The 25,574-nt window shown below is 45.3% G+C and overlaps 1 protein-coding gene across 1 annotated transcript in view; it reads left to right on the top strand.

Moving 5' to 3' along the window:
• Window positions 1-540: 540 nt before the first annotated feature.
• Window positions 541-25,574, top strand: part of LOC122618268 (DNA N6-methyl adenine demethylase) — an 88,757-nt gene continuing 63,723 nt past the window's right edge. Inside the window, exons 1-4 of the mRNA XM_043794571.1 lie at window positions 541-2,760; window positions 3,105-3,245; window positions 8,744-8,761; window positions 21,543-21,680. Of these exons, the coding sequence (XP_043650506.1) occupies window positions 952-2,760; window positions 3,105-3,245; window positions 8,744-8,761; window positions 21,543-21,680 (2,106 nt within the window). The 5' untranslated portion in view covers window positions 541-951. The remainder of the gene's footprint in view (window positions 2,761-3,104; window positions 3,246-8,743; window positions 8,762-21,542; window positions 21,681-25,574) is intronic.

Here is a 25,574-nt window from a genome sequence, read left to right as displayed (position 1 = left end):
GTAAAATGAATTAGGCTAAACAACACACAACTTATATGAAATATAAATATTATTACTATTAAAGCCAATAACAAGTAACGCGCTAATGTTTAATTAATTGTTAAGTCCAGAACCCAAACAAACAAACAAACGGAAGACAAAGATTTTTAAGCCTACGCATAAGTACAATTTACTAGACATAAATACTTAAATTATTTTTATATCCGACGACATATTACAAGCAAAACCAATTGAGAAACGAAGCATAAACCAGAGTACAAAAACTTAATCAATTTACAACAAGCAAGCATCAAATATTATCAACCACAAACTGCAAGTAATTAATAACGTAAATATAACAACAAGAACAAAAACAACAACAACGCATACGAAATACAAATTTTACAAATTACAAATTTACAAAGATTTTTTAAATGAAAAACCAAAACCAAACCAAGTCTGCTACAAATTAAATCAAATATCAAAATACAAATTTTTGCCTAGCTGCCGTTTTACAAACAAACAAAAGAATAAAGTACAAAACAACCAACCACAAATCTTAAACAACAATTTTTAAACAACAATTTATTAAAGCACTTTACAAAGAAGAACACACCATAATAAGTAATCAAATAATCAATAACTTTGCATTAAAACACGCAAAACCAGTGAGTTCAAAATAAACGAAATACAAATCTTGGAGTAGCTTCAACTTATATTATAGTATACAAATCTATTATACGGATATAATCAGAGTGTTTTACACTAGCCAACAAACAAATAAAACAAACAAACAAACCAGTCGAAATCAGAAACATTTTTACGAAGAACTACCTCAAAAATAAAGAGAAACAAGCACGAACAGTGAACCGAAAAGTGTACAAATAAACAAACGAATCTTCGAATCAATCAAGTACAAAGCCCCGCAGTTCAGCAACACAACTGCATAGCCATGCCAGTGTTTGAGCTTAAATGGCGTCTTCAATTTTAGCCCAGAGCAGCGCAGGTGCAACCGTCGACAGCAGCAACTTGGGTGCAACTGCAGCAGCAGCAGCCGCAGCAGCAGCAGTAGCCACATCTGTGGAGGCCACCGTGTCCAGCCTGCACAACACCCATCTCAACCAGCTGAGCAGCCTCAGCCAGCACTACACCGCGCCGTACCACCATCCGCATTCGCATTCGCATCCGCATCATCACTACCAGCAGCACTATCCGCAGCAGCAACATCTCCAGCAGCAACAGCAGCATCACGCCCAGCAGCAACATCAGCAGCAGCAGCAACAGCAACATCAGCAGCAGCAACAGCAGCAACAGCAGCAGCAGCAGCACTGGGACTACTATGCCAGGCAGCAGCAACATCAACAGCAGCAGCAGCAACAGCAACAGCCAGCGGCCGCCACCGGCAACACCAACGGCAACAGCAGCAGCAGCAACAACTGCAACAACGGCAACAACGCCGACGGCAGCAATACCACGGTTCCAGCGCCCCTGGGCAGCAGCAACAGCAGCAGCAACCATGCTAATGCTGCAAGTGGTGGCAACAATGGCCAGCGGCACGGCGATGCCAATGCCAATGCCATTTCCGCCTCCTCCGCCGCAGTAGGAAATCCAGCATTAGGTAACCAGCAGACGAGCAACGCAGCCGGCAACGCCGCCAACTCGAATTCGAACTCCAATTCCAACTCGAACGGCAGCTACACGCGTCCCTGGGAAATGGAGTCCAAGGACAATGGGCCACAGCCCCAGACGCAACCGCATCTGCAGCTGAAGAGCGGCTTCGAGCCGTTCTCCAAGCTGCCGTCGTTTCAGAGCCAGTTCCATGGCTTCAATGAGCAATTACTACCGGATGGAACACCCATGCCCGTGCCCATAGGAGCAGGAGTGCCACCAGGATCGGCAGCAGCGGCAGCAGCTGCTGCAGCTGGTTCACTACCTCCTGGCTCCGTGGGACCCAACTCAGTAACGGGTTCCGTGGGATCCGTGGGACCCACTGCCATGAGCTCGCTGCAAACGGTGGCCATGTCGCCGGCCAGCATTTCGGTCAGCTCGCCTGGCATGATGAGTGTGGGCTCACCACTGACCCAACTCTCGAGTCTGCAGACCAGCATCACACCGCCATCAGCGGGCAGTTTTCCGGCACCACCGCCGCCGAACGCCTTCGCGCACCACCACGCCCTCAATGCGCACCACCATCATCGAGGAGCCACCGGCTATCCCACGCCCTATGCGGAGCTGCCACTCTATCCGGGATTCACCCCGCTGAGTGTGAAGAAGGAGCCGAGCTCGGGCGGCAGCGACTTCGAGATGCTGCTCAAGAAGGAGGACTTTGATCTCAGCAACAGCGGTGGCGGCGGCCTCATCCACCATCCGCTGCAGCACGGACAGCCGCATCCCATACCAATGGGCATGCACACGCCCACCTCGTACGATGGCAACAACAGCAACAACAGCTATCCGCAGGCGCCCGGCGGTGGAACTGGCAGCCACACGCCGCACACCACCACCGCCCAGCCCGCGCCCACCACCACCACGCCGGTCAAGGTCGAGAAGCTGCTGCAGTCGCCGATCGCTCGGCTGGAGGCGCGGAAGAAGGAGCGCCGGAAACAGCGGCCCAACTCGCTGGAGTCCAGTGCCGAGAGCGAGGCCAGCGGCATGGACGTAGACCCCAGCAATCCTGGCCAAGTGGACGCCGTCTCCAGCACGGCCAACTTCAAGAGTCCGTTGAGTGCCCTGGGCATGGGCGATAGCAACGATGCCAATGCCAGTGGATGCGACAAGCAGGTACGTAGCTGATCGGTGGGTGGGCTTGTCGAAGCCGCAGGAATATATCGATTCACTAGGGATCTTGTTAATTAGATTTTGGTTAATTATAAACGATAAAAACGATATATTCCGGAAGTCTTCGACAAGCCCACCGATAAACTAGCGAAACGGGGCGAACTGGCAACCGCTGCGATTAACAGGACTACGGTCGTCGCCACCATCTTCCGCCACCCACACTGAACCACCCGCCAATGCCACTGCCACCGCCCACAATCACACCCACCACCCACAACCATAACCACCACAACCAAAACCACAACCACTCCAACGACAACAACTCCTCTTCCTGCTCTCTTTTCCAGTCCAAGAAGAAGCGGAAGCGGTGCGGCGAGTGCGTGGGATGCCAGCGCAAGGACAACTGTGGGGAGTGCGCCCCCTGCCGCAACGACAAGAGCCACCAGATCTGCAAGCAGCGCCGCTGCGAGAAGCTCACCGAGAAGAAGGTGAGTCCACTCACGAATCCCCATCCCATTCTCAGATCCCATCCCACCGAATCGCAGCACGAAAGCGGTGGGGAGTATCCCACAGATTCATTCACGGGCAGCGCCAAAGTTACTCAATGAAATTGGCGGGCACAGTGGTTTTAAGGGGATTAAATCACTGTAAACTCTACTTCTATTAGATATTAAATGTGGATGATGAAAATGCAGAGTAGAAGGTTTATCTATTTAATTGAAAAAAGGCTCTATCTTTGCACTTTGAATTAGTGTTAGATGTATAAGATTTGAATCAGAAAGAGCCTCTTTCGTCCCACTGTGCCCAAACGGGCAGCTGGGAATCGGTGCAAACTGGTTCTGGTCGTCAAAAGAGAGCCGGCGGCCAAGTCGCATCCACAACCACATCCACATGAACATTCGCATTCGCATTCAAGATTCGCGGTCTTTCGCACCAGCGGTCAGTCACTCAGGATTTATGTCAGCGCAACAGATGTTCCTTGGCCAAGTGGAACTCGTCCCGTCTCCTTCTTTTGTCGGCCCCTCCGGCAGCCGTCTCTTTCTCCAGCTGCTCCAGCTCCAGCTCGATTTGGGATTTAACTAGTAACCTACAATGTGAGGAGTGTGTGTGTGCCCAAGTGCCTGCTGATATATGTACGAGGTGCACTCAAGTATTCGAGTATCTGGGCATCTGAGTATCTGGGTATCTGCGCCGAGTGATCCGACATCCGCGCATCCTCCAGATACTTGTGCCGCTTGCCAGCTCCTTTTCGAAATCACTTAAGATGCCGCAGGCAGAGCGTGTCCTTTGAGCGTTCGGAAATAAGGTTGCACATGTGTGCGCGACTGGTTCCCGAATCTGGCATCTCAAATTGCGCTGCATGTCGTCACTGGATGTTTGAATTGGGTGGAAGCGAGGTGAAGTGGTGGCCTGGGAGCAAGTTCAATGGCCCAAGGACCACTAAGGAGTTTCAAGTGATCTGTTGCCAAGGATATGTGTGCATCTCAATTTTCCACACATATATGTACGTGTAGGTATTTTATCAGAAGAAAGACGACTTCTTTAAGAATTTTCCACTTTATTACGAACGTCGCTCATAAAAAGTCATCTTATGATACTAATATAAAGGCATCATCCTACCTGAGGTTATAAAATCTAAAGCACTCGATTTAACTAGAATTATGTTGGCCGTAAATTTAACTAGAATTATGTTGGCCGTAAATTGCTGCCTAGTTATAACCTTTCCCTCATAATTAACTATTGGCTGGGCCTCATAAAATTAGACTACTCCAAGAATTCCATTCCTATATGCCGGTTGCCCAAGGTCTTGTTCCAATTTCCCGCGCCCTGTTGGCAAATCTTGAAACCCCGCCAGATAATCAGGGTATTTGGAGTATGTCCAATATTGACAGACGCTTCCACATTGCGACGCTATTTTCTCGGGGCCTCAGAACACAAATACAGACGTCCACTGACAGCAACAAATGCCCAATATGCCATATATGTACATATACATACATATATATAAAATAAGAACAACAATAAAAATAACGATAATAACGAAACGAGGCAACGAAAACAATAATAAAAGGAAAGGAAAGGAGCAGATGTTCACATGTTACAAACGCGGCTTTTGATCGCACACTCACACACACACACTCGCACACAGGCACACATACCAATACACGCGAACAAAGCGGCACACACAGATACACGCAGACAGACAGACAGACAGATAAATAAATAAGCGAGTAGTGCGCAGCGTTTTGTCTCTCAGTCGCGATCAGCGGACTGCAAACAGGAAACAAAAAAAACAAAAACTCTATGGGAGAGTGAGAAAGAGAGGGCAATATAAGGCAAAGAAAGAGATGGCACGAACGGACAATTAAGGTTGACAGGAGCGAGGAGATCGGACGCTATACAAAAGGCCGTCAAACGAGAAAATGGCACGCAGAGATCTCAACTATAGACCCCTACCCCACCACATAGCCCACCCCCCGTCTGCAGAGCCCCTGGTTATAAGACACACACCCAGCCATCTCTTCGGACGACACACATAGATAAAGTTGTAAATTTCGCAGTTTCACCGCGCGCAGCAACAGTTGACATGTCAATATGGACAGCGTATCTGCAAGATACAAGATACGCGTCGCGATAGTGCAACGCCAATTTGGAGCTATGTATATCCCCCCGTTCCACCCCCCATCCTCACCAGCGCATTGCGCCTCCTGGACAATTGACGCTTCAGTTTTACGACGCACCATCCTTTGCTTTATCATCGCCATCCGCAACATCATTATCAGGGCTTCCATTGTCCAACTGCCTCACATGCGGCCGAGCTACTGGAACACTGTGTCACTGGGCTGCAGTTTATTTTAAAGGAATTAAAATTGCCTCAAATGTTTGACCAGTACTACTACATATTAATGACATCTAAGTATTAGCGAAAATATGCTTGTTTTGCTAAGATTTTCAATGCCCTGTGCTAGCAAACAAATATTGCTTTCTTGTGTAGCCCAGTGTAATCTGAAATTACTCATGTGCTCATATATTTATGCCTTTGTCCATGGACTTTATAATGACAAGGTTTTCGCGTTTTTTTTTGCCAGCCTGAAAGTTCTCAGCTAAAACTCACAGCTGGTCGCATCTGTCCAACTTCGTTGGTCCGGTTTTTGCGCTTAATGGTGATAAATTTTGAACGTGAATTATTTCATTCTTTAGTTTCCCATCGATGGCGGATCAATGCACTTTTCGACTCATTTCTCTTCCATAAATAACTCATGCTTTAGGTTGAACTTCAAGCCATGTCCCTTTCGGGTGTTCAGATTTCCCTCTTGTATTTTTTCGTTTAATATTTTTTGTAATTCCGTTTTTTTTACTTTCGCCAAATCAGCTAAAAAGACCTTCGGGCTTAGTCATTAACTTGGCTATTTGAATTGCTCAGCGACCTCCGTTTTCCATCTTTCCCACCAAACCAAAAAAAAAGAAAGAAAAGTGAAATCCCTGGACAGGCCTATCTAAGAGGATATTTCCTGTGTCGCTCCATTCGTCTGGGGCATTTTTTCTTCTTTAAATATGCAGTTTTTCTTAGGAATTTTCTCATTAAAATTTGAGCATTTTTTCTACTTTTTTTTTGCTTTTTTGCGCTTCCACAAGTAAGGGGAAAACCAACAGCAAGACGGACAAATATTGAAAGTGTTTGAGTAGGAGGAAAGCTACCGAAAGCCAAAGAAATCAACCCCGAAAGTCCATTTGGCGTCTAGTCGGGGTTTGAGTGATTGACTTCATTGCTCTGTCCAAGGATGCCTTTCCTTAGTGCCACTCAAAGATCTGCTCCCTTTTCGCTCCTGGCTCTTATATTCAATTCACGCTGCGCTCCAACTTCATTGAGGCAAATGCAGTGGAGTCACTAAAAACCAGCATACAGCCATAACAACTTAAAGGTTTTCGCTTCATGCATACAAAATGCTCTGTAACGTGCATATGCTCACATGAAACCTCGCCGTATCCTCAGTTCTTAGTCCTTAGTCCTTCTTTGGGCCAGGACGAGTGCATTGCTCCTACTTGAGGCCACACACACACACACCCACACAACAGCACCACCCGTTCGTGACATACTCTCGGCAAACACACACACTAGCAAATGGAGAGCGTGGGCACTTGCCAAGGTGGCTCATGCACTGTGCTTAAAACTTGGTCCTCAAGGAGAAATCAAATTCTTCTGTTGGATATGGAAAAATGCAACACTTGCTAACCCAGACTTGGGATCTGCCAGGAAGCTTGACTTGAAATGTACCGTTTAGATCCTGGAACACTTTTTGTGACAGTGCCCCGTTTTTGGCACGTTGGCTTGCCAGCTCCTGGAAAACAGGATAATACCAATACACACACTCTCCAGTGGATACTTGAGCCACGACTGCAACGCATGGTGGTGGTGCTGATGACGATGCCGATGATGGTGATGATGATGATGTTGAGGATGATGATGACGTTGGCGTCATTATGAGCATGTTGTGCAATCTGATACTCGGTCGTGGTCGTGCTCCTTGGATATCCAGTTGCACTTGGGCATCCTCTTTCATCCTGCCCACCTATCTCCTCCGCTATCTCTTTCGCCGGCTATCAGTTGTCCCTGTCTCGCACAGCAGAGCTTGGCAAAAAACGGAAAAATATGTTGGCCAAAAATGTGTTGTCTTTTGGTTAATTGTCGCTTGTGGCCAGGCACACGACTGCCGCCCTTCCGCTCTTCCGCTCCAGAAATCCCAGTCCTTGTCGTCCGCCAGTGATTCAATCATTCAATCATTCAATCTATAGGCAGGCAATATGTGCGTTTGTCATTCGATAAGTCCCAAAAGATGCTGCCAGGCATGTCTCCCATCTCCCATCTCCATCTACTTACCCCTGAAAATTTCGTTTCAGTTTGAGTTTGAGTTTGGGTTTTTCAGTTTCAGCTCGAGTTCAATGCTCTGCACTCAACTGGCAGATAAAGTTTTGTTTTAGGTTTCTGCTCAGGTACACAGCAGAAAATGAAGAATAAACATAATTTCAAGTGTACAAAATAAAATATTATATAATATATCAGTAAAAGTATTATAGTGATTTTCAGCTATAGCTGCTTTTCCCAAAATTCTTCTTATTTAGTTTTCAGTTCGATTTGATGTGCTTTGAAAATCAGTACTGAAAAACCATAATTTCCAACTGTAACTGCAGCTCGTGTCCTGCGGCCGCCGGGCCACAAATCCTATTGAAAATTCCAGGCAGCTTCCGTTGTTTTATTTCCTCCTCGAAGGATTGCATATTCATCTGTTGCAGGGAGCACACGCACTATTACTCGCAGGCCATCTGCAGAACTGGCTCGCCTGCACATCTGTTCACATTGTGCTCCATGGAATAGGAATAGGAATACGAATTGGAATCGGCATCAGGATAGGAATAGGAATAGGAACGGGAATATGAATATGAATCCTAAGCCAGTGCAGAGTCCTGAGAGCAGAACTTAAGCCGCATGCTGTGGAAACACACATGCACGCACGTCCATTAAAATGGCATTGATGAATGATTTTTGTGTATATTATTTTATTTTAAGCAGCTTAGGCTTTGTGGGGATTTATGCGTGCGTTCTTTAATTGCCAAATTTTAAATCACAACTTTGAGCACCATCATTTAAAAGCGTGCATTGTTTTCATTTTAATGGCTTCTCATTGGTGAGGCTATTCGGGCACCAAATGCCGCCATGACAGCCAATTAGTGCGCTTATTTTTGATAGCCCACCGCCAGTCGGTCTATATACATACACTTGTGCAATGTGCCATTTTCCATATATACAATATATTTTCCACATAGTATACACGCGGTTTTATCATCCAACATTGAGTAATTTTTGGTTGGCCAAGCTCCCTCGTGCAGGGATTTATTTAATTTGTAATTATTGCTAATTATTTTATGCATCACAGCTTATTTGCATTTACAGTTGATTTATTTTCATTTCTATCTTTTTTTCTTTCAGGAACCCAAAGCCAAAACCGTACGTATACATTTCAATGTTAATAATTTTGCACTTGGAGGGGCATTAAGTAATTATTATTTAATAGTTTTAAAACACAACAAACAATCGGTGTTTTTTCTGTAACAATGTTTTTATATTATTTGTACCATTGAAACGTATGAACAATCTCATTTAGATCGGTAATTAAAAGCGAGTTCTTAGAACTCCTCAGCCATATTGTTATCACAATTACTTGATCTTTGTTCCGCAGATTCGGTTCTCAGTAGTTTTTTTGGGTAGTTTTGTTTTGCAGAATGTCTATTGTTTACCCTACAGATACAAATGTATCTTTTCATCTATGTAGCGATTGCTATTGTGTGGTTGTTTCGGTGCTCTTTTTTTACCAGCAGAATTGTTTGTTCTGTTGTCTCCGCATAAATTAAATAATAAAATGCTTGACTCTGTACGTGTGTGAGTGTTGTTCGGCAGTCTGCGCAATTGAATGCTTTTGTTGCTGTATTTATGGAACAGATTTGCCGCTCATGTGGATGAGGATGATGGTATGGCTGGGATGTTGGGATGGATGGGTTGATCTGGTGGCTCTGATTCTGAATCCGAATCTGGTGGTGGTTCTGCTGCTGCCCGATGGCAATCAGTCGGGTCGGACGGCACCACACACATTTATATAAATCTGCGCGCTGATCGTAAAGCGTTGTTAAATTTTAATAAATAAATGTTCACATCCTTGTTAAGTTGCCAGCGGCGAGAACGAGCATTTGCATTGATTGCACTAGCACAGACAAGCGGAAAGAAGCGCAAAATGCAAATTAATGTTATATAATTACGCATGGAAGGGAGCACGCTGCGTATACTTGATGGCAATTTGCATAAGGACAAGGCTGAGAAAGAGCGGGACTTTGTGAGCACTTATCCTTGTAATAGTTAAAGGACAAAAGTGCCGCATTGCCCGTCCTTTGGCACCTCTTGCACCTCTTGCACCTCGATTCCCCCGATAATGAGTGCAAAATCAGTGGGTCCCTCACTGCCAGTCCGTTCTTTTAATGAGAGACACGAAATATCCATTGCGTAATGAGGTCCTTGGCTGGTGAAGCATTACGCTGCGATCCTTGGGGTGGCCAGGTGCAATCCAGCAATTAAGCAATTTGTTGCCTGTTATTGTTTATTAATAAACAAACAACAAAGCGAGACACCGAACTGCAGCGCTAATTGCCACAGCAACCGGGCTGCGAAACTGGCGGCAGGACCACTGCACAGGCTGCAGTGAAAGCCGTCAGTTAGAGCTCAAATGGATCAAGGATATCCATGCACATGCCGAGTCCTAGAAGCGTGGTACCCACCGGAACCCACGGAACCCTTTTTTTTCTATTTTTGAAGTGCATTCCACCCGTTGCCGCCCGCCTCAAAACTCTTTTTCACTGCCCGCTGGCTCAATTTAAATATCAGCGATGCATGGCCAAAAAGGGGTTAAACTTGCACTTTAAGAACTGGGCTGGCTTTTGTAAATATAAATATTATAAAATTAACTGGCATATAATGGTGTAATCGCTTCATTGGTAAAAATACCAGCATATGTGTGATGGCTAACATTTGGCTTACTTACCTACAACTTTATGTCTAAGTAGGCCCTCTTCTCTCTCAGTGCATCACTGCCGCTCATGTGTATCTGTGTGCAAGGTGCAATTGCAGTGCATTTTTCAGCTTGACCGACTCGTCGTCGTCGTCGTCGTTGGCGGCGGCGGACCCTTTTCACAGCTTATTCCCAACTGCGCGACAAACTAAGCAAATTCGCACCCCAGCTGAAATGTGAAATGCGGCAGGAAAATGTGGAAAAGTGTGGGACGGAGGAGGAGTCGGAGTGAGAGGAGGAGAAGGAGTCGGAGTCGGAGGAAACGGTTGTCATTTAGTCCAGTTTCCGAGGGGTTAAATGCAGCCATAGGCGGACAGATACACACACACACACTCACAAGAACGCCTATTTGAACGAGAATACCTAACTGTAATGGCTTAGAGGGTCAGCAGGTTACAAAACTTACTAATTGCTGGCGGCCTTTGGCACAGAATGGGTGAATAATGTTGGAATAATGGTGGAAAAGTCAACTAAATGGGGCACTAAATGCGGCCTGAAGTTGCCACGACGGGGATGTGCCGAGGATTTAAATATAATTACATAATTACAAGGGTACCTGTGTGCAATTAAAATAAAAATGTATCGTTTGCAACCAATTTCAAACATTTTAAAGGGTCAAATAAACAGCGAGCATAAACATATGACACGCGCGTTTTGTGCCACTTTTGAATTTCAATATGTAACGTTTCCTGCATTGCCTGCCAATTTCTCGTTTCCTGCCTTCTGCCGGATTCCCTATTTTGGCCAAATCCGTTTAAGTCAAGTGAATCAAACGAAATCACAGAGAGTATAAAACGTAGGGCCAAAGCCCGTTGCCTTACAATTTCAATTTCCAAATGTTTCCCGGCCAAAGTTGTTGCTTGTTTTTGCTGCTTGTGCTTGCTTTTTTTGCTGTTGTTGTGCTTTGCTTACAAAGTGCCTATCAAGCTGTAACAACAACAACAACCAATGAAAAATAAGAAAAAAAAAATATACGGAATGATTGCATTTTGACAACAAATGGGAAATGGAAAACTCTGGCATATTGTTACAACAACAACATGGAGCAGAGGAAAAGTGAGCCAAACAGGGACGCACTTTCCAAATCGATTTTTGATTATTTTTGCTTATCATTCTGTTTGCTCCTTCCTCCTTTCGGCTTTTCCTCCACACCTCTCCCCACCCGCGAGAAAAAACAACAAGGAACCGCCGTAAATTCAATTTAATTTTCTTTAAATATTATTTGAGACAATTTCACCGGCATTACAACGAGAAAAAGTGGCACACCATTTTTGGTGCGTCGCTCTGTGTGCGAAGTTTATTTTATCATGTTTACTTTCAATAACTTTCAGATATATCCCCCATTTTTTCGCATAAACCTGGCAAACACAAATCCAAAAAAAAAGAAGAAAAACTGGGGAAAACATCACCGCGTTGTGGAAAACAAATTTCAGTTCGTTTGCTATTTATTTTATTTATAGCTGAGAGCCTTTTTTGCATTCGGCGGACTTTTGTTTGTCGGCGCAAATTGAAAATATAATTGAAACAATAAATTGCTATGTTGTCGAGAACTGAAAGAGTTGCCCGTGGATTATATGTATTTGTCCGTTTTCGCTCGACTGCTTTTCCTCCTTCCTGCCAAGAGCAACGAAAAAATCAATTTAATTTCAGGTTTTTTTTTTTTTTCTGTTCACCCGACTCTGGCAGCAACTAAAAGTTGGTCTCACTTCTCTGACCAAAGTCAAGTCATTTGCCAAAGTACGAAAGTCCTGCCGCGCATAAACATCCCCTAACGTGGGGGTGGTTTGCAGTCAAGACACCAGCGAGCGAAAGAAACGCAAAAAGAAAGAATTAAAGAAATGTTTTTTTTTTATTTTCAAACTGAACAGCAACAACAAGTAAAATAAAGTAAAAAACTCCACAGAATCAGCGGCAACAACAATGAGCCGTACGTGCAACATGAATGCGCTGCAAAAATTTCACAGCACGTAGCTGGCAGTTGTAAGGGGCACTGGAAAAAATCGGGGTATGCTCTGAAGATTGAATACCATGATAAATAATATTTACATAAGATGATCTCAAGGCTTTGACTTAGCCAAACTATCACTACTTTGATGTTCTATCTTGAAAACCAGCGTGTTGTTTCAATTTTATTCCAAAAAACCTTGGCTTTGATTTCCACATCAGCAATGCCAAGTGATTTGTGATCCTTTTCGGCCCGTGCAGGACTTAAACTTCTGAGCAGGACTTTGCACTTAGCATTTAGCTGTGTGCGCATGTTGGTGTGATATCAAACAATTTAGCGCATTGCATTACAAGCTGTTCGCGCAAAAAAAAAGAAAAGTTGCGATGCAAGTTTTCTAATTGCAATGGCGCCCCCAAAGGATATTAGGAGTGCAGATTAGGAGGGGGTTAACAGCAGGACTTAACCGGGGGTTAAGTATGGGTTAAGGGGCACTGGGGTGGATCCGCGGGGAAATGGAAAATGGGAAATGCGCCTGGCACGCACTCACAAAGTATTCTTGTTGCTGTTGCTGCTGGCACATCATCAGCTATGCAAACAAATACGCATAAATATGCACGCACACACCCACCCATCGCTTTTTACAAAAAAAAATGAAAGGAAGGAAAAAAATGGAGGATGAGGCTAAATAAGAGGAAGCTCGAGCAGAGGGAAAATAACAAACTCAACAAACACGCACACAGCAGCTACAGCAGCTACAGCGAGCGGTACATGTGCAAATACACAAATACACAGGCCCACAAACATCACCTCCACCTTTCTCCTCCTTCCCATTCGGCACTTTCTCCAGTTCTTCAAGCTGCTTTCAAGCTTTCTCCCTACGCACAGTGCGTGCACAACAACAGCAACACCAGCTGGAACGGCAGAGGGCTGCAGAAATGGAAAAGTGGAAGAAGAAAGGCAGAAAGGAAGAAAGCAACGCACTGCAATGGCTTCTTGGCTCAACTCCCAGGACTCCTTACCTCACCTCACCTTTTTGTACCTCCTTGCAAATCTTCAGAGCATAACCCCATCGGCATTACAGTGAACAGGTGCTAAGGTGAACGGCAGGCACGTTAATCCTACAAAATTTTTTCCATATAAGCGGTTAATTTGTTGGCTTAAGATGTAGCCAATAAATATTAGCCACTCTCCTTCGATTAACACTTGGCCAGAAGCTTTAACGCTTCAAGGACCTTCCCCAAGTGAGCCACTGCAAAATCCTTACATCAAACGCACATCAAAGCGAAGGGTTCACCCTTCAGAAGCCAGCTAATTTGGGCGCACAGCTTTGCGCTTTTGACGCAGCAAAGTGTCGAGCAGCCGAATTGCACTTAATTGATATTCACTGTGGCCCAGGATGACGCACTTTTGCGCGTGAGGCACTTGCCATTCTTCGCCAGCGTTTTCAAGTAGTTGGTATAAATATTTGCATTTCACAGGCCGCACCGCAGAGGAAAATAGGGGAAAAACCAGAAGTCTTGCTTCGCCTGGCACCCCAAAAGGAAAATCTGCCGGGCAAGGGGGCAAAGGAGAGGAGAAGAGGGAAAAAAGTAGAAAGGAAAATATAGAAAAATTACCATAGCCTTCGCTGGCATCTTGCCCCATCTGATAAACAGCCGATGTTTGCCATGTTTGCCATGTTTGAGATGCTGCGTTGCATCTGCATCTGCATCTGCTGTGCTACTTTGTCGCTGTTAATTATAAAAATTTTCCATTTTCCCTCGTTTTAGCTGGCAAGTGGAGGAAATTTTCTAAGCGAGCGCTCAAAAGCATGCTACAATTTTCCCCCGTTTGCGGCAGCTTTCGTCGAGCATCATGTAGTACATACATACATATAGTACATAGCCGGTACATAAGCACGTACATACACATATATTTGTAGACTTGTTTGAGCAAATTGCAAGCTGGCAGTTTCTGACGGCGGAGGGTGGTGCGGGGGGAGGTGATTTTCACAACAAAAGTTTAAGAAAAAGAAAACTGTGCAAATAAAACTTTTTGCTTTCGCTGGCTTTCCACTCGCTGCAAAAGTCCTTGCCAAGGGTAAATGCAAAGTTCGCACACACTCTCACACACACACATTGGGAAAGTGGCGAAAGAGCGAATGGGGGGAAATGCGTGTTGGCCAAAAGGATGTTGCAGGATAAAAAAGAAAAATAGAAAGGTGGAGAGAAAGCGCTGAGAAAAAGAAAAAGTGAAGAAAATGCCAAATAAAATGGTGGAAGCTGGGCTTTGATTTCATCTCACAGGAGCGGGTTGCAAACCGGGACCTTTGCAGTTGGCAAAACGCTTCACTGCACTTGACTATTATTGAAGTTGGAGCCCAAGGACCAAGGACCAAGCAGCAAGCAGCCAGCAGCAGCAGCAGGACCCCGGACCACAAGTTTGTCCTTGCAAATAGAGCTGCTGGGAAACTTTTGCCTTGGGGCCTGCGAAAGCAAAGGCAACATCTTTGGCACTGGCATCCTGGCATCCTAACATCCTGCCACTCCGACTGGCGTCCTCATCCTCATTCTCGTCCTCATCGTTTTTTGCATATTTTAGCGCGCGATTCGTGCCTTCGCGTTGCATTTTTTATGTGTTGGTAGGTCATTGCACGTACAAAAGCCACTTTTACTGCAGCTGCCACTGCTGCTGGTGCTGCGAAACTTTGCTGCTGCTGCCAAATTAAACAACATTTCTGCTGCCAACGCGCCGTTGAATTTTATTTTCAATTTATATGCCCTGAAAGCAGCCCACGGAGTCCATAAATTCTATCATTCGATGGGCAAGTGGCGTCAGTCTTTAGGGCTCAATTTAATCATTATGCAGCTGGAGGTGTAGATAGTTAATACTATTTTGTTAATAATTTATAATTATTTGCCGTTTTTGTATTACTAATTATCTGAAACTCAGAGTATTTAGTTTTTCGGTTGTGCAAAGCTCTTTACTTCCGTTTAATGCATTTTAATGGTCAGTCTTTTGTGGGTGGTTTTGGCTGGTGGCTAAGAGAAACGCGAACGCGAACCGAGCTCTGCGGCTCTATCAAATGCAATTTGAAGCGCTGTGCCACGCCCCCTCATCAGCGGCCGCGCCCACCTTCCCACTTGGACTCTGTCAACTCGAAATGCATTATTTGCATTTCTTGTTTGGTCCACAGTGGTCGCGGAAAGTTTCTAGCCCGTTTTTTGTACTCTCTGCTATATTTGAATATGCAATGGGAATGGCTTTTTAATTTGCGATTCGCGCTGAGCATAAATCATTTTTGGATGCCATGCGACGAATTAAAAATTAATGCCATAACACAGGGAAGTGCAATCATCAGGAGGATAGCGAGATGAGGCCTTCTCCTATATATCCTTTTTTACCAGGACAGAGGATGAGTTCGCTTTTTGCACACAGCAGCGGCACATTTTTATCGATTTTCCTGTGGCAATGCAGGCGCTGAAATATTTGCAACCCCAAAAACGAGTCTGGATTTTTTCCTTTTTTTTTCACCCCGCTCCTTGTCGATGGACCACGCACTTTTGGAAAATACCAGAAACGCTGGGAAAACTGAGAAAACCGAGAAAACGGAGAAAAAAGGAGCAGAGTGACTAGAGAATAGAGGAGGATGGCATGGAGAATGTGCACAAAGTACAGAGTGGGTGGAGTGTGGCATGATAGTGCGTACGTGTGCGTGTGAGTGTGCGGGTGCGTGGAACATCGAAAAGGGAGAGATGGAAAAAATTCGCAATGAGGGTTGAAAATAAATTGCTTTTAATTTGATTTCAACTCAATTAAATCTACGAAATGGAATTTCAAATTAATTCTTTTCCGCTCGCCCGCCTCACTTTGCTCACTTTACCCACTTTCAGTGGGTTGTAGTAGCCTTCGGCAGTATCCACAGTCCATTATCCTTGGTTAGTCCTGCCACCAAGTGCTGCCACCAAAGTCCAGGTCCCAGTGCTAATGCACTTTCATTAGCACGCATCTGCAATCCCAACCAAGTCGAATATAACTAATTAAGTTCAGTTCTTTTGTCCTTTGGCTCTCCCGGGGATATTCGCCCAAATGGCCAAATGGCACAGCTGTCCTTGATTATTGGCCAGCGAGGTGCTCAGCTAAATTGGGAAAGTTTTTCATTTTAAAATGAATAGCACGGGCCAAGGTAATTAGTATTTATATGCTGCTCTGTGTTTATTAATTTTTATAATTGATTTAAACATGATTTACCTAAACATTTTAGTTGAACTCATAGCAGTTCTCCCTTTGCGACATCAACAGAAACGACATAAATCAAGAAATTCAATAGATCTGTTGATATTAGATCTGATTTCCAGTTCCTTTATCCTGAGAAGCCTTCTGAGTCCTGGCCTCACCTTGGCACAATTGCTTCCCATTTCAATTGTTTTGCTTTGGCATAAGCCAATTCACAATTAGCACGGAGATTCCGATGCTGGTTCCCCCATCTTGGCGGTCATAATGAACCCAAACCCAGAGCCAAATTCAAACCCATCTAGAGCCAGACCCTCGAATTGTGTCACAAGGCAACCGAATGCCCTTTGTTGTGCTTTACCCCTTTTATCACTCATTTTGTGGCCTGTGATGGTTGGCTGATGCTTTTCCGCTTTTTTCCGCTACCCCAACAAACAATGAGCGCTCCCCCTTCTGAACTTGACCTTGATAAATTTGTGAAGTGAGCTTTTTAGCACATATGAAAACGGTTACATCTCAAGGGGGCGCACACCGAAATCGAGTGGGTCGAGGGAAAGAGGGCGAGGGGAAGGTTGACATTGAAAATTTCGCATCTAAATTACGTGTAACAAATCGTCGAATGACGCATCTCGCCCCCCCAGAGAAAGCAGATATGTAGGTAGGTATGTATATGTATGCGACTATACAGATATACAGATATCCAGATACATAATACATATAGGGGTGGCTGCAATTACAATGCCAAATGAAACGAAACTCACCCTCGTCCGAGTGTACAAAACAAATGTATATGGACGTGTGTGCGAGTGTGCAGGAAGTCAACCCCCGAAAAACCAGAAGAGAAAGAGAAAAGTCTGACAGCCGCAATCAAAATGGGATATAAGCCATAAAAAGCAAATCCAACCAACAGGCCTTGGCCCTGGTGAATCATCATCATCATCGTCGGTCTCGTCCTCGTCCTCATCTTCCTGGTCCTCATCCTCATCCTCGTCCAGAATTTCTCCAGACGAAATTTGCGGCCGACTTCAAGGACGCCGGGCTAATCAGGAAGCTCTCGCCTCCCCCACGAAAGTGATAATCAAAATAAACAGGGCTCAAGGTGGCGAATGCTGGGGGGCTTCTGGGTGCGACAACCTTGAAATGTTTTGCCTACGAAAATCGATGTCGCTTCCCGGAGGCAGACTTCCCTGACTCCCAAACAAAAAGCAAAACCAAAAAGGGTTGTCCTTGGCGCGGAAGTAATTAAGGCTTTATTTTGACACAGGTCAAGGTTGGGCATTGGGATTAGTGTGTGGCACTCTAACTTTTGGTCTGCTCTGAATATTCAGGTGACCAAATATTCAGGTCGTTTGAATACATTCCACTGAAGATGAAGTTCAAGTAAAATAGGTACGTTAAAGTATTGTATAAAAATTTAGGTTGTCTTTTAATAAGATACTTGAAGAGGAACCACAATGTATTTCTCCCTGCGAATAAGACTACAAGAAATCAAGGCAACTACATTTTATTACCGCCTCTTTTCCCGCAGTGTCTGCCCAAATTGGAGCTGTCGAGTCGAGTGGTTCGCTGTAGGAGCTTCAGAATACATCAGCTCGAACGAAGGGTTGCCAAAACTCTGGCGCACACATAAACCAAACTTTTTATGGCTCATTAGGAGGGGTAGGAAATGCCGAGGGGTTGCTATTGCTATTGTTGTTGTGGTTATTCTCCAGTGACTTTGCCCCCCCCAAAAATTGAGTCATAAAAAGCGACCCCTTGCCGCTGGCTTTTCCCGATGTTGTTTTGATGATCCGAATCCGGATCCTACCACAAACCCAGTTGGCCTAGGTCAGTGCTCGCTTTTTGGCCCATTTGTGCGGTGTGCGTGTGGCCCATTCTGCGGTTAACTGAAATGCGAAATGGGGGCTACCTGTTGCTCGGCTCCCGTCGTTACGAGAGCGCCCAGGAGCAGAACTCCACCTCCCCTGTTTGTCCACTGTAAAGGCGAACCGCCGGCGGGCTTTTTGAGCTGCTCATTATGGCATCGCAGCAGCTGCCACCTGCCTTCCGCTTAATAAAAACTAATAGCCCCAATTAAGTCGACATGCGTTTTGTGTTTTCCCATTGTTGGCGCTAATAAAGTCGGCACAGAAAAAGCAAAAAAAAAACACACACTGCACTTAATTGAAAACGAGCAGACGCAAGGCACCTTTCAACAGGAAGCTATGAAAAAATTGATTTAAAGAAGGTTTCGTTTCCGAGGCTCATAAACTGTCATCGATTTTTTCGTTTGGCGAGAAAATGACGAAGCTTTCATCACAGGATTTTATGCATGTGTTTTTCTTCCTTTCGTCTGCAGGGATGTTTCCTTTTTTTTGCGATTCTTTGTGTGCCTTCTGGGTTGCCTACTTTTGGCCCTACTTTTGCAGGTCGTTGGCCTTGTTTTTACGGCCTTTTTGGGGCTTCTTAAAGTGGATTTTATACGTATACTGTATACGTTCATTCAGCTTTGGTGGGAAGTTTGGATTTCTTGAATTGGGGGCTTTTATTGACTTGGCTTGGAATGTTAATTTTATTAGTAAATGTGCTAATGATATTGTGTTTTGTGTTCATTATTAACAAGCTTATAATCACTTGGTCGTTTTACTTTTCCAATTAAATCAAGGAGGAGTATTCTAAATGATTTATTAACTAATTTAAGTGTGCCAGCATAAAATACATAAACCTTAGAGTTCATACGAAAGATTTATATGTCTGATGCAAAAAGTAAAAGTTCCTGAAGTATAATTCTTTAAGCAATCCACTAAAACAATCATTTTTAAAAGTTGTAAATGGGCTCTATAAGACATACGTCTTGAGTTCAACGAGCAAAGTGGATTTCCACTTTGGGAATCGTTCCGATTCACCTCCAAAGTATTTTCCTCCACTTTAAACTCGAAATACTTATTCGTGCCGTGCACAACTGTACCGATTCCACACTCTACGTAAGTTTGTGGTATCGGTTTCAGCCGAAAACACCTCAACAACTCCCGAAGGCAGCAACTAAATTTAGACGCCACCGAGTGCAACCCCAACTCGCAGTAATCCCAGATACCAGACTCCGGCCATCCAGCCATCCCCAGTCCCAGTGACATCGTCTCCATCTTCCATCTTCCATTTTCCATCTTCCATTTCCAATCTTGTGGCAGTCTTTTCATCATTGGGGGGCTGCAACTGGCACGCTCTCAACTGCGACTGTGTGACTCGTACTTTGGCTGTGCATTAAAATAATTGCTTCCGAAATGACAACTGCTGCTAAAATTGAAAAGAGCCCTGTACGCAGACGCATTTCGTTGCCAGTTTCCCCCCCGGATCCCCCATTCTCAGTTCTCAGTTCCCAGTTCCCCGATTCCCAGTTCCCATTTCCCAGTTCCCTGATCGCCCCCAAAAGGTTGACGTTCTTGCAACATGTGTGCGCGCCTGCGCGTGCCAACAATGTAAATGCAGCTTGGCGATTGAGATGGCAGTGGTGTACACATACCGCTTGGGGTTGGCTTTTGGGGGGAAAAGAGGTCACTGAGAAAAATGCCAGCTTAGTTTTTATGAAACAAACAAGAAAGAGGCAAGCAGCTGCATGTTTTATATTATATATTTGCTCTTTCTAGTTTGTAAATAGGCAGAACCCCGAAATAGAATCTGTAACTTACCGAATTTTCTAGCAGTGTCTGCGATGGCGTCGCTTATTTACCGTTAAGATGCAGCGGCTGTCAATCAGCCACCGAAGAGACTCAGACAAGGGCATTCCGCAGGCACTCCTGCGAAGCTGTCTGGATCCGATTTGGATCCACATGTCGGCCCTCGTCGATCTATTTTTGGTGGCAATGTGGAGCTGGGCACGCCTGCGCACACACTCAAATGTGCGCGTCCATAATTTACATTTTCAATTTTAGTTTTCCAACTTTACCGTTCGTTTCTGATTTCTCCGCTTTCCCAGCACTTTGCCTAATGGTTCTTCTGAGACCCGTTCGCGTCTCAGGCTCTTTTCTCCACGGCTCTGATATTTATGACCCTGCGCCGGAAATAGATTCGGAATTTGGTCCAACAGGCGGTTCAGTTGCAGCCTGCTGCATGCTGCATGCTTATTGGAATTATCTATGGTTTCGATATCCATATGTTGCATTGTACTCTGAAGTAATTTAATTTGGCAGCCAGCCCCCTCTGCGGCTCAATGTCATTATTCAAATGTGTAGTTTTGAGCCTGTGAGAAAATAAATTGTTCTGCTGGGAATCAGGATGCGCAGATCCTGTTTTTTTAGGTATCAGTTAAAGGGAACTTTTCTATTGACAAGCCATGCTATTTTAATTACATACATTTTTAAACAAAAGTTACTGCAGATTCCTTTCTCTTTTCGTTATCTATGCTAATAATTCTGGTAATAACTGCTAGTCTCGATACCCTCAGAAAACTTTCAACGATTTTTAAAAGTTTTTTTCCCCAATATCAGGAGACCAGAGGCCTGAACTCTGAGTTTTATGCAACTTTCATATATTAACTATGAAAAGGCTTAAAAATGAAATGTTTACTTGTGTTAATTATCCTTTAATTTCTTATTGAAAATGCATACAATCAATTTCTGGGAACGCTTCTGCAATTCTACATTAATTTTACGTACAGCGCCATCTAGCTGTCGCCTTAAGCTACAAAAACAGTTCCAAAGTTTGCCGCCAGATGGTCGTTTAAATACGTGTAAAGTGCCTCGACAGTTTTGGCGCTTTCTGGCGGGTGAAAGGCGAACCTTAGATTGGTTTGTGTCTAAATAGTTTACTTCGCATATAAAAAACTAGTCCTTATTCCTTTTTCAATCGTGTATTATTTTCATACAGGACTTGTACACTAACTAAAAATATTTAAGTCGATTTTCCAAATATTTAAGTATGCGTTGTCTTGGGAAAAATAAAGGTACACATATACCTTTTAACATTGGAATATATTAACTATTGTATAATAACTTAGAGTATATTATAAGTAAATTCTAATATATCCTTATTTGTTTCAGATCGTATTCGGTGCAGATGGTCAGCCCGTTCGACCCGATTCGAAACGCGGCCGAGGCAAAGGAAAGTCGTCTGGTTCCGGAAATGGTTCGGCTAACGCCACAGGTATCGCCGCCGGCAATGGAACACCAACAACTGGGGTAAGTGACGTCACTTTGACTTTATTGCCAAACCGAAAGCCCCCACCTCTCCCTTATTTTATTCATGGAAGCTAATTAAGTCACGCGACGACACTGGCAGACAGACTGTCTGCGGTCGAGGGATTGCCCAGGCCCGTTTCCCATACTCCCAGCCAGCCAGACACCCTCATCCACATCGAGACCCCGAACCCCAAGTCCCAAGCTCCACGAACCAAGTCGCAAGCCCCAAGCCCCAAGCCCCAAGCCCCAGATCCCACATACCCAGATACCCTGACCCCTTCTCGGACCACCAGTCTTTTTTAACGGCACGCCGCAACAACGTTTTCCACGTCATCACGCCCGTCGCCACTTGCGTTGTTTGTTCAAGCCAATGCACTGGGAGAAAAGAGTACTCTACATTGTATAGAGTTCTAAAACAATTTACTTGGTTTTATATAAGATAATCATATTTTTTCTTTACTATTTAACCTGTGAGGTATTACTTTAACACATTTTTAATAGTTCACTTAAGAAACTGATGATTTTCCAAAGTTAAATACTTCAGATAAGAGAATTTTGCTGAGTGCAGGGTAGTCATAGCAACCCAGGTCGGTCGACTTCCCCGAAAGCCAATCCCAGTCCCAGTCCCAGTGCCAGTCTCAGTCCCAGATCCAGTCAAAGTGGCGTACTCAGCCACGGCACCGGCAGCAGAGAATCCCCGACATCCCGACATCCGACATCGCAGACATCCCAGACATAATCTCCGCCGCAGGCCACCAACCGCACGTAGCTGGGGGTCACCACCATAAAAACCTGGCAGTAGAACGAAAGGAAAAAAAGCAAAATAAGAGCCGGGCGAACGGGGCAGACAAAGTTGTGCCGCCGTGTTGACTTGCTCAAAGGCGGGCTTGTGCCACTTGTGCTATTGTGGATGTGGATGTGGATGTGGCAGCCACAAGCCGCACGTAGCAGCCAGAAACCAGAGGCAAAAGACCCAGGAGCCAACAGGCAACAGCCAAGAGCCAAGAGCCGAGGGCCCGCAGCCCAGAGGATAGCTACCCAGCTACTTATTGTTGCCACGACGAGGGTCTGCGTCTGGGTCTGGGTCTGGAGCTTGGGTCTCGGTCTCGGTCTCTGTTGCCTTTTTTCCCGTCTCCGCTGCCGTTGCGCTGGAAAACTCTCCACTGGGAAACGACTCACTGACTTTGCCTTTCTTGGGGTAAACCCGGGAAAGCGCCACTGGCTGCCACTGCCACTGCCACTGCTGCTGCCAGTGACTTTGACCTTTGACGGGACAGGGGATTTCCCTTTCAGCAGCTCACGCAACAGTCCTCGGTGCCAGTCCTCCATGTCGTTGCGATTTCAAGGTCGGCAGCGTCGTAAAAACATGACACAAGCTAATACACTGAATGGATGTTGCATAATACAGTGAGTGCCTGTCACAATGGTGTTGTGGTTTGCTTGCAGGGGCATTTAAATGAGGGATACCACTCAAGTCAGTGATGGTAATCATATTCACAAGAAAATGATAGATTTCTAGGAACCATCGATCTATCAATATATAATTATATCTATATTTTACTAACAATTTCAGTTTTGTTTAAACTCTATCAACTTTACGACAAAAAGATGCTTGCAAAGTAACACATCATAGTTTCATGACACATTTCAACACTTTTAAGCTTGTGACTCTATAATGAGTTTCATTCATGATTAAGTCTGCTTTCAACCACCGAGTTACCCGTGTGGCAGCAGCTCTCCTCTTTCTGGCTCATCACTCACGTCACTTTATGCGAAGTGGAGTGGAGTGGAGTGTCATCCCCTCGCCATTCGTCTAAGCCAACGATTTGTTTGGCAAGTGGCTTGTGGCAACATCTGCGTCTGGAGGCGAGTATCCTCCAATGGAGCGTTGATTATGTCGTCACAGCGACTGCGACTGCGACTGAGACTGCTACTTGGAGACTCCCCGTGGTGGCACAGCACAGCACATAAAAAGGCAAGCAGACATCCCCATCCAGCTGGATGTGAATCACGTGTGGCTCCGCTGGCCATAAAATCAGCTAGACGGCAACAGGTTGTCCTGCTCCTTTGCCTGTGGATTTCCCAAGTTGCAGTGACGGGGGGGCGGGAGGGTAGGAAACCACTAGAAATTTGCTCAAGTTTTGCGTCAGCCCTCTGTCTTTGCCTCTGGATTTCCCCCCCACCCGCCGATTGCAACACTTGCGAAGTTTTCCTTTGGCAAATTTTCCAAAGGGGGAAAGTGAAGTGAAGTTTTTGGTGGCCCAGTGACACGGACACAGTAACAGAAACAGAAACACGGCTACTACTTCATTTTTCTCTTTGTTATTGCCACCGAATTCAGGTCGCGTTGCATTTGCCAGGAAATCCTCCTGCCGCTGCCAACCTTTATTTCCACTCCACTCGCGACCTTTCACCATGCGATAGGACAAATGCAAAAAAAAAGGAGTAATAGAGGACCCGGCGAAGGCAAATCCATTGACGGCACACGGCACAGGGGCCAGGGATTTGGGATTTGGCCAAGGACGAGCCCGGAAACTGCAACATTGCCATGGTCAGGGCCGGTGCACTCCTGGCTGAAAAAGCCCACTCCACGAAACTCCTGTGGCGGCACGCTTTGACGCCTGCAACGTGGACCTGGGCATCGCAGGCTACACTCGGAGAAATATGCACAGCCTTTCGATCAATAATTCTAAATTGAAAACTAATCAACGAAGTTAAAAACTAATAAGCGCATATATCTCAAGTTTATTAGAATCCTTTTAATTTCAATCTCTATATAAAAATAGCTAGCAAATCGATCTACTGCTTTTTTCCGTGCACCTTTTGGCCTTCATGTTCATGTTTGCGTGCAGTTACCAACATTTCTGGCCCGCCAGTCAGCCAGCCAGCCAGTTGGCCTGTTGTCCATTGTTCAGTCCAGCCGGGTCGCGGATTGGGTCGCATTGGGTTGAAATGGAGCCGCGCCGCGTTGAGTCGGGTTTTCGGCTTTGATGGCCAGCTCCACTGGCAATTCAGGGTCGCCATGTCGGCATTGTCCTTTTGGCCAACGGCAACGGCATCAGCGACAGCGACTTGTTGCACTTCCCACACTCGCCCGCTTTTTAACCAGGTTTTTATCCTCTCCCATCTGGCTGCAAATCTGCATATACATGGGCTTGTATGCGGAATGCGGCTGGCGTTTGTCATCCTGGCCAATGGGGACAACACTGTGTGGCAGGAAGTGGGTTTCTCTTGAAGGAAAACCATGTGGATACCTTTAACTATCATTATTCAATAGCAAGTGGGATTAGGATATAATGCATAAGAGTTCTGTTATCTAAGTAAACTTTTTGCCACGGTAATCATTCTCGTAGTCGTATTATTCTTTTAAACTTTGTAGCTTAGTGTTCTGCACATTTGCGATGCATTTTTTCCAGACCTATACCCCTGCACCACCCACTATTCTTGCTTTTTTATGGCGTTGGCGTTTTCCAGGCTGGGAATGGGGCCATCCCAACCAGCTACCGACCACAGTCCAGCGCCCCTGGCAATTAGTCAACACATGCCGGGCGATGCAATCGGGCTGTCACAATGTTTGGACGTGGACATGGCACGGCACGCAAAGGGGGGGAACAGGGAGCTGGGGGCTTTGGGTTGAGGAGGGGCCACTCCAATTGGCAGCCGACTCGTGCACTTAACGTCTAATTAGACGGCGCCCGTTGAAAAGCCGCTCAACGGGTTACTCGCTCCTCGGCTCCTCGGCTGGCCAATGTCAAAGCGAAGGCTTTTTAAGGCTTTGGCCACACCTTGGGCATCACTCAAAAAAATAAGCAAAGCCGGCAAAAAACCAAAACAAACAGAAGTTGCAATCTGTGGGCCAGACATAATCGTAAATGCCAACATGTCGGCGCCAAG

Source organism: Drosophila teissieri, chromosome 3L (assembly GCF_016746235.2).
Source record: "Drosophila teissieri strain GT53w chromosome 3L, Prin_Dtei_1.1, whole genome shotgun sequence".
NCBI classification, from domain to species: Eukaryota; Metazoa; Arthropoda; class Insecta; order Diptera; family Drosophilidae; genus Drosophila; species Drosophila teissieri.
The sequence above is the reverse complement of the archived record's forward strand: the minus strand, read 5'-3'. Positions and strand labels throughout refer to the sequence as shown.